The following is a 9,515-nucleotide window of genomic DNA, read 5'->3' as shown; positions in this document are numbered from 1 at the left end:
GCTGATTTTAAAAGGAAAGTGAGGGGCACAAAGATCAGATGCTATGACAGGTATTAGCCACTATTTAGTGACTAAGTTCCTACTAAGATAACCTTTGATGTCTGGAGGATAGTTCATTAGCACTGCAATCTTCTACACACTCATATATAAATAAATCTAAGTTAGTCCATTGGGTTGTATTCCCTGTTACATGGCAATCCACTTGGAGCCAAACTCATGGGTCTTGAGACATGATACGAGTACCATTAGTTATACTGGTGATCCTAGAGAGCATTTGAAAATGCTTGGGCACTGTTTCTGACAGTAATGCTTTTTTATGCATTACTTAAGAGATTTTGGTCTGTTTTTTTAATTATTACAAATTAAATGTATCATTGGTGTTAAATTAAGTAAGGATCATTAGGTTTTTCAATGCATCTTATTTTGCCTCAAGAGGAAATAAATAGAAATGTCATTAGATTTTTGAATAATTTAAATTAAGACAATGGATGCTTTAGTTCAGTGGTTCTTAACCTTGGGTTACTCAGGTGTTTTTGAACTGCAGCTCCCAGAAACCCCAGCCAGCACAGCTGGTGGTGAAGCCTTCTGGGAGTTGCAGTCTAAAAACACCTGAGTAACCCAAGGTTAAGAACCACTGCTTTAGTTCAGTGGTTCTTAACCTTTGTTACTCGGATGCTTTTGAACTGCAACTCCCAGAAACCCCAGTCAGGACAGCTGGTGGTGAAGGCTTCTGGGAGTTGCAGTCCAAAACTCCTGAGTAACCCACTGCTTTAGTTCACTGGGCTGGAACCAGTCATCAGGGGGTTAGGAGTTTTGGTAAGAGCCCGAGATAGATCTGGCAAATACACCCCCCCCCAATTTCCTCTAGGCTGGACCCTTAATTTTTATCCCATTGGTTTCCAGAGCAAGATAAAACAATGAAATAGCAGCATAGAGCACAGAAGTAAATCAACAGTGATTTGAAAGAAGGAGTCAAGAAGGATGTGCGAAGAGCAAAAGTTTTTAAGTGGAATAAAATAGTTTCAAAGCTCTTCTAAAAGCAGACAACTAAGAAGACTGGGTAAAACTCTCACAGATCACTCCTCAAAAAACCATATTTGTTGAACTTGTTTGCCAGAAATCTGGGTAGCAAGGGGACAGAGAGCAGGGATGCTGACAGAGTGAGTGTCAGTTCTGTTTGCGTTGAAAAGGAAACTTTGGCAGTTTGTTGAGATGCTAGGCATTGCTTTACGGATGGCAGGAAATGTAAAAAAATGTACATTAATGCTCACAATTTAAAGGGTTACCTATAAAGTTGCCTTTACTGTTTCAAGTTACTAACACTTATTCATTAATTAAGTAGGACTAGTGGAGGATTTCACACTCTTAAGAGTTAATAATCATGAGCTAATAATTCATGAGAAGACCAACAAAGACAAAAGACAGTCCATAGTGAGGCTGTAGTTGCATTCCAATGATTTGAATGGGACTTTCCTAGCAAAGCGCCAGGCAGGATACTATGGTCGGCTCAAAAAAGAGGTGTTCCAGGAGATAAGAATGTTAACATGTCTTTATGTTCATGGCATTGTTCTCTGAATTGACTGATATTTCCTATGTCATTGATCACGGGGAGGCTAGTTGAGCTGAGCGAAGAACAGTGTTTATTCAGAAATCATTTGGGGTACGCAGGCATTCCTCTTAAATACTTGAAAGAACTCTGAAGAAATCTATATGGTTTTTATATTCTCATCCTCATATTCATCACTCACTTGCTTAATCACTGCAGGAGACTGGCTTGCCTAATTGACATCATAGCTTAAAATGATGCTTCAGAGACATGGAGCATAATTCTCTGTTACAGTAATGGGACTTATGGTCTCCCAAGTATTTTTAACAGTACAGTCTTTATTTTTTATGGAATGTTAGCCATACAAAATACCAAATCCACATTGTAAAAATATGGGTTTAATCACATGCTGAAAGTGAAATTAGAAGCACTTGCTGAGGGGGGCAGAGATAACGAATGCAGATTATCCATTTTGGATATGTGCACCATTGTGATGTACGTTAAACCAGACTAGCCACAAAGTAAAAAAAAACACCTCCCAATTAAATCTATTACTTTGATAATAAAACCTGTATATGTTTGCATAAAGACAACAAAAAGGCTGAAATCTTGTTGCATTTCTATGCAAAAGCATAACTTTTAGAGGCCAAGTGGCTCAAGTTAAGAAATTTCCATAGATATTATCTGTTGCATACAGAGTTACACATATTGGTATACAACAGATAATGTCTACAGAGGTCTGTTAGGACAATGCAGTGCAAAAAGTTAATGCTATTTGCATAGCAGCTGACCAGGATTTCTGCCAATAGTTCTGGGGAAAAATGCATTCACCTTTTAGATCAGGAATAACAGATGTGGCTGTTCAGACATTGTTGGCCTACAATGCCCATCAGTCCTGGCTGTCATAGCCAATAACAGGAAGGTACTGGCACTAGAGTGCAAAAACATCTGGAAGGCTACAGTTGACCAACCCTGCTTTAAAATCACTCATTCCCACATCCTGGGACCATGATGTTTTGGACTGTAAATTCCAGAGGTCGTGGCATAAGTGGCCTCCACTTTTGGGGAATGACGATGGTACAGCATTGTCTTTTGTCCAAGAGAGAGGAAGAATGTCTCTCCAAAATTGTATTCAGTACCCAAGCTTTAGGAAAAATATTTTCCTTAAAAATTAATACTTGTTGCTTTAAAATTTGCTCTTTGAATAAGAAATCGATCAAAAGAAACTGATTTCATAAAGCACTTAATCATCTAAACTTTGCAGCTCCATGAAGATATGCTTTCCAATCCTTATAAACCATTAGCTCCCAGTAGGGGAGAAAAGGGTCATGCAGAGCACACATTACATAGGTCTTAGCTGAATAAGTTGCTTCTTTAGAAGCAATTAAGCTCCTACTTGTGGAAGGACCATATGTGAAAACCTCCTCTACACACATTTATGTTCACATGCACAACTGTGTTATCAACTGAACAAATAATGAGGTGGCTAGCAGGTGAATGAAGGCCAAGAAACCAGTATAGAAAGAATGCCAAAAAAAAATTTAAAACTTTTATACAGATTTCTCTTTTGTAGTCGCCTAAGACTTTTAGAATTTGCAGAGGGATAGACTGAGATAAAGTCAACAGAAAAGTCTAAAGTGAACTCTGAGCATGCCAGAAAGATTACATATTTGAGGTATATCCTGAGTGCAGACGGGCTTTTATTCTTTGCTTCAGAGAACACTGGATAGACCATAGCCCCATCCTTCAGAGTTTCCAGTAGGCATTCATATTGCATAGAAAAGTCATTATAGGAGCTGTTGAGAGTCACACTTGGCCATCTAAAATTTTAAAAAAGAAACTAAATGCCCAAGACTTAGCATACCAAAGTTAATGGCCATATGTTCACATATAATATTGAGTAGAATTCCGGCTTTACCATTCATAAGGAAATGTAGTAGTGGTCAAAGCAACTCCCATTTGTCTCCTGCAAAAAGAAGCATCTAAATTTACCAGGAACTTCAGGCAGAAAAAAAAAATTTGGATTGCATCTTCTTATTCCTGTTACAAGCCTGGACCCAGAAACTGACTTCAAACTCTATGTTAGTAAAGAAGCAACAAAGCAGGAGCTCTGGTTTGGTCACAACGGTAAGCTTTTCTGCCCTGAGAGGTTCCTGGCTAGTTTAGCCACTTTTTCTTGCAAGAGGTTTCAAGCAAGAATAGTCAAAACATCAGTACATGTTTCATGTAGAACATATATGCATAACATTTGTTCTGTCTGGCTATTTACATATGCCTTCTAGCTTTTATGAAGCCCGAAAGCAGCTTAAAGCTAACAATTCCATATTATAGATTTATTTTTAATTCCACAGTTTCATTCAAAAGTTTGGCACAGCAAATAAATGAGACTTTTAAGGAGTTAGTATGTTGCAGTCCGGCTGAGGCAGTCATTGAGGCTGGATCTGGTGAGACCTAGGGCAGTAGTTTAACTCCTTTGGACTAGCTTTTCCAGTTACTCTGCTATTCAACCAGATTTTGCAGACAACAGCTTTCCATGGTAGAGAATACATTCTTCATGAGCGCCACTGAACTCTATCCTCTTGCTAGGCTGTTCCTCAAAGTGGGGACTGTATTCATGCTATAAATAAATGTTCACACAAGCTCATGCTGAACCAGTTACTGCTTCAACCAGTCATGACATGAAAATTGGCAGAAAAGAAATTAAAGGTTCTTTTAATTGGCTTCGTAAACCAAGTTTATCTGTGGTTGTGGTCTTTTATATCCTTGTGTCCACATTCATTTCTGTGTTTCTTTCCGAACTTATGTTGTGATTGCTGTTCTGTCCATAACTATTGTGTTTCCTTGCACTGGGATGAGCTGGCCGTTTGGGGCACATGGGCAGGTAACGAAACCAGTTAGCAGCACAGAACTTGGAACCTATTCCAAAGGGTAGGTCATAGATGTCTGAAATATCCACTGTATCATCAGATTCCTCCTTAAAACCCTCTTTCCATGCCACAATTCCCCGTTCTTCCTTGCTCCCTGTCAAGGGGTGGGGGGAGAGAAAGAGAGTTTAGCAAGGTCCCACAGAGAGATATTAATTGGTCATTAATTAATTAATTAATTCATGATAGCTCACAGTATTTAAAAGAAATAAAGTTAAAACCCAAATAATAAATTATTACAATATTTAAAAAGTTTCAAACAACTACATTAAAATTCTTAATAAGAACAATATTAAAAACACAAGTGAAAGACAGAATAAAATGCTCCCTTAAAAATCCACTTGGTCAACCAGCCATTTAAAGGAAAGCCTGTTTGAAGAGAAAGGTCTTCGGCTGCTTGCAGAAAGACAGCAGGCAGCAGTCTGGTTTCCTGTGGGAGGGAGTTCCGAAGTCTGGGACCAGCAACAGAGAAGGCCCTCTCTTGTGTCCTCATCAAATGCACCTGTGAAAGTGGTGGGACTGAAAGGCCTCTTTGTATTATCTTAACACTTCAAGAAGCTCCTAATGGGAGATGTGGTCCTTGAGATAGCTTGGACCTAAGCCATTTAGGGTTTTATAGGTTAGAAGAAGCGCTTTTAATTGTGCCGGGAAAGGAATTGGAAGCCAGTGGAGCCACTGTAATGGGGTTATGTGATCCCTGTAACCAGCCCTAGCCAGCATTTTAGTTTTTTTTTTTTTAAGGCACCTTATTGAGACCTGTTCTACAAGGCTCTGTGACTTGTAATGGGAGCCAGAAGCAGCCTTATCTGTACTACTGCAAAAGTCAGCCATACTTGCAAGCCTACAGGGAAGACAGCTAGACAATTATTGTAAGTCCTACCTGGGATGGTGTTATCAAAGAGAAAGCCTAGGAATCCCCCAACAAACATGCCTGTAGTTAGCAGCACCTGGATCACTTGGTCTAGCTGTGTAATTCCTAGAAATAGAATCATTGGTCAAATAAACATCAGAACACAAGGCAGTCACACCGCCCTCACCAAATCTCTGAATCCAAGAGGGGAGCCATTTCGAGTAGCCACTACAAGTCACCCCATTACTTTTACCTCACACTAAAATAATTCTAATATGAGTAATACAAAATGGTCTTGGACCGAAACAAAAGGATGCCTTAAGGCCAGTGTCTTAAGTACTGTCCAGACTTTTGTATAATTTTTCCATACCCAGTGTTTTCATAAACACAAAAGGAACATGAGATTATCAGATTGCCTTAGTGAGTCAAGCCAATGGGTTATGAAGCCCAGTCTTTTATTAGAAAGTATTATGAACTGGGCACACAGTGGAAGAAAACACCTGAACTTTATTTAATATTTTATTTATTTATTTAATTTATATCCTGCCCATCTAGACTGAAGTCTACTCTGGGTGTCTAACAACATACTTATACTTATCCCATTTTCTCCAGTCCATAAACATGGGAGCATCTAGCCTTCTTGGTTCTTTGCTTTCCCCACATGGAGAGTGATGTGCCTGTAGAAGATCCCGTTCATGTGCAAGCTCTCCACACAAGCAAGAACCCTGGAAATTGCACAGTTCTTGCTCCTATGGACATCCTACACATGATTAGGAACCTCTTTTCTGCACTCATATTGTTCCCTACATGGTGAAAGCTACAAGGGGGGTTGTGTACTCCTCTGCTCATATATTGGACAGAACTCAGTAAGTAACAACTGAGTAGGGCTCTAGGCACCTTTAATAGCAATTATCTACCTAGATTCACACAGTCCATCTTCAGCTCTGTTCAGTGATACCAACAGAAACAATATTGTATTTGCGAAGGCTTTCACGGCCGGGATCTAATGGTTGTTGTGGGTTTTTCGGGCTTCTTGGCCATGTTCTGAAAGTGGTTCTTCCTAACGTTTCGCCAGTCTCTGTGGCTGGCATCTTCAGAGGACAGCAAACTGTGCTCTGGGTAGGCTTGAGAGTGGGTGGAAGAACCACTTTCAGAACACGGCCAAGAAGCCCAAAAAACCCACAACAACCAGAAACAATATTCAGGCATTGAAATGTGTTTGTATCTGCTAAAAAGATGGTCTGCATGGAGCATCAGAAGGGTATATGGAGCAGTTTCACTGGGGATTTCAAGACTAAAATTATGTTTTGCAAAAATCAAGATTCAGCTACATCTTTGTATGAACAATGTATCTGTTAATAGGTACTCATTCAACCCAGTTGTTTCCATCAGAAGGGGAAAGTCCAGCCCTTTTGTCATTGCTTTCTCCACACGGAGAGCAACAAGTTTGAAGGAAAGAGGTTCTTGCTCAAGTGTAGGTTCTCTACATAAGCAAGAACTCTAGAAAGCCACGCTTATGTATTTGGCAGAACTGGGCACATAACATATGAATATAGGCTATAGGGTAGATAGAAAGTTACTAATAGGAACCGCACTCCTCTTTTTAGTGAGTTACATTGTAATTGCTTTAGATGGAAGTAGTAAACAAAAAAATGGTCTCCTCATGTACCTGTTTCCAGTATTTCTGTATTGTTCTGTACCCAATGAGGAACTGTCAAACCCGCAAATATAGAAAATCCAAAGATGAATAGATTTCTTGAAGAGTTCATGTCTGTATACTGAATAAATAGGGAGTGTTATTTACAGTTCCATACAGTAGACTTATTATTTGGAAAACCAGTTAAATAGAATTGTGATGGTTTGTCTCTGTATATACGTACATTATACAAGTGGTTTTAGGGTACAATAATATACAAAACATTCTGTACAAATACAATAGTATTATGAAGTGTAACTTGCACAATAATGGGCCAGCTCTTGAGTTCTTGGAAACCATGGCTTCCTTGAACATGTCCCAACATGTCAACGGCCCCACCCACGTGGGTGGCCACACGCTAGACCTGTTTTTTTCCTCCAATTGGGGCGAGAGTGGTCTGATGGTGACGGACCTTGTGTCTATCCCCTTGTCATGGTCAGATCACCACCTGATAAAATCTAAGCTCACAGTGGCTCTCTCCCCCCGCAGGGAGCAGGGGCCTATTTCCATGGTCCGCCCTCGAAGACTACTGGATCCGATCGGTTTCCAGGAGGCCATGAGAGGGATTACGGCTGACCTGGCTAGCGCTCCTGTTGACGTCCTGGTGGACAGCTGGTCCACCGCTGCCACCCGGGCAGTTGACACGATCGCGCCCAAACGCCCTCTCCGGCGCAGAACTCGTCCGGCGCCCTGGTTCAACCTGGAGCTCCGGGCGATGAAGCGAATTAGGAGAAGGCTAGAGCGTAGATGGAGGAAGAACCCGACAGACAACAACTGGATAGCTGTCAAGGTCGCAACTAACCTTTACCTGAATAAGGTGAAGGCTGCATGTAGATCATTCTTCGCTAACCGGATAAGCGAAGCGTCCAACCAGCAGGCGGAGCTTTTCCGTATAGTGCGCGACCTATCCGGAGTTGGTCCGGGTGATGGGCCTCTCCCTAGTTTTTCACCTGACCAATTTGCAGCATTTTTAAAATCTAAAGTGGAGGCCATCCGCCGGGAGCTCTCTCCTTTTTTAAATGCAGTGAATCGAGCTGAGATGTCCAGCGCTCTGTCTTGCCCGGTTATTCTCGACTCTTTCCAGCCAGTAACGCCTGATTCTGTGGCCAGGGTGCTTGACCGCTGTCAGGCCACCACCTCCTCCTTGGACCCTTGCCCGGCCTGGCTAATCAAAGCAGCCAGGCCGAAAACAACTGAATGGGCCACAGCAATAATAAATGGGTCTTTCCTGGAGGGCAGATTCCCATCTGCCCTCAAGGAGACACTCATTAGGCCCATACGAAAGAAATCTAGTTTGGTGCCGGACGAAATTGGCAATTACAGGCCCGTCGCCAATATTTCTTTCATGAGCAAAGTGGTGGAGAGGGTGGTGGCAGACCAGCTTCAAGCACTCCTGGATGAAACAGATGCCCTGGATCCATTCCAGTCGGGCTTCAGGCCGCGCCACGGGACAGAGACGGCATTGGTCGCCCTGTATGATGACCTGCTGAGGGAGGCCGACAGGGGCAAAACGTCTCTGCTGGTCCTCCTCGATATTTCGGCGGCCTTTGATACCGTCAACCACGGTATCCTCCTGGGGAGGCTCTCCGAGTTGGGAATCGGTGGCCTGGCGTTAGCCTGGCTCCGTTCCTTCTTGGAGGACCGCCCCCAGAGAGTTCAGCTTGGGGAGAGTGTCTCGGCCCCGTGGAACTCCAACTGTGGGGTTCCACAGGGGTCGATTATCTCCCCAATGCTATTTAACATCTATATGAGGCCGCTAGCGGGGGTCATCAGGGGGTGTGGAGCGCTGTGTCATCAGTATGCTGATGACACCCAGCTCTACATCTCCTTTTTACCAACTGCAGGTGATGCCGTCCTGTCCCTTCAGCGCTGCCTGGGGACTGTACTGGAATGGATGCAGGAAAATGGCCTGCGGCTGAACCCGGACAAGACGGAAGTCCTGAGGGTGGGCCCCCCCGGGTGGGCCCCCCCGTGGTTGGTGGCTTGGTTGGCTCTCTCTCGTTTGGGGGGGCCACCCTGGCTCCGGTGAGTGGGGTCCGCAGCTTGGGCATACATTTGGACCCGACGCTCACCATGGAAACACAGGTGGCGTCGGTTGTCCGCTCCGCCTTTTTCCACCTTTGGCGGATTGCCCGGCTGCGGCCCTATCTTGACTCGGGGGCGCTCACCACCTTAGTACACGCGCTCGTAATCTCAAGATTAGATCACTGCAACGCGCTCTACGTGGGGCTACCTTTGAGGCTGATACGGAAACTCCAGATGGTGCAGAATGCAGCAGCCAGACTCCTTACCGGAGGGAGAAAATTCCATCACATTTCTCCTATCCTGGCTAGACTGCATTGGCTGCCCATTCGTTTCCGTATTGACTTCAAAGTTTTAATGCTCACTTATAAGGCCCTAAACGGTTTGGGACCTCGATACTTGGCGGAACGCCTTCACCCACCAAGTTCTACCCGGACCACCCGCGCGACCCAGGAGGTGAGGCTGAGGAGCCTGACG

The 9,515-nt window shown here is 43.3% G+C and overlaps 1 protein-coding gene across 1 annotated transcript in view; it reads right to left on the bottom strand.

The window, feature by feature from the left end:
• Positions 1–1,928: 1,928 nt before the first annotated feature.
• Positions 1,929–9,515, bottom strand: part of LOC110089003 (solute carrier family 23 member 1) — a 46,340-nt gene continuing 38,753 nt past the window's right edge. The window contains exons 11-13 of the mRNA XM_020811715.3: positions 6,990–7,098; positions 5,351–5,446; positions 1,929–4,567 (exon numbers count right to left, since the gene is read on the bottom strand). Of these exons, the coding sequence (XP_020667374.3) occupies positions 4,302–4,567; positions 5,351–5,446; positions 6,990–7,098 (471 nt within the window). The 3' untranslated portion in view covers positions 1,929–4,301. The remainder of the gene's footprint in view (positions 4,568–5,350; positions 5,447–6,989; positions 7,099–9,515) is intronic.

This window comes from Pogona vitticeps, chromosome 5 (genome assembly GCF_051106095.1).
Source record: "Pogona vitticeps strain Pit_001003342236 chromosome 5, PviZW2.1, whole genome shotgun sequence".
Lineage (NCBI taxonomy): Eukaryota > Metazoa > Chordata > Lepidosauria > Squamata > Agamidae > Pogona > Pogona vitticeps.
The sequence above is the reverse complement of the archived record's forward strand: the minus strand, read 5'-3'. Positions and strand labels throughout refer to the sequence as shown.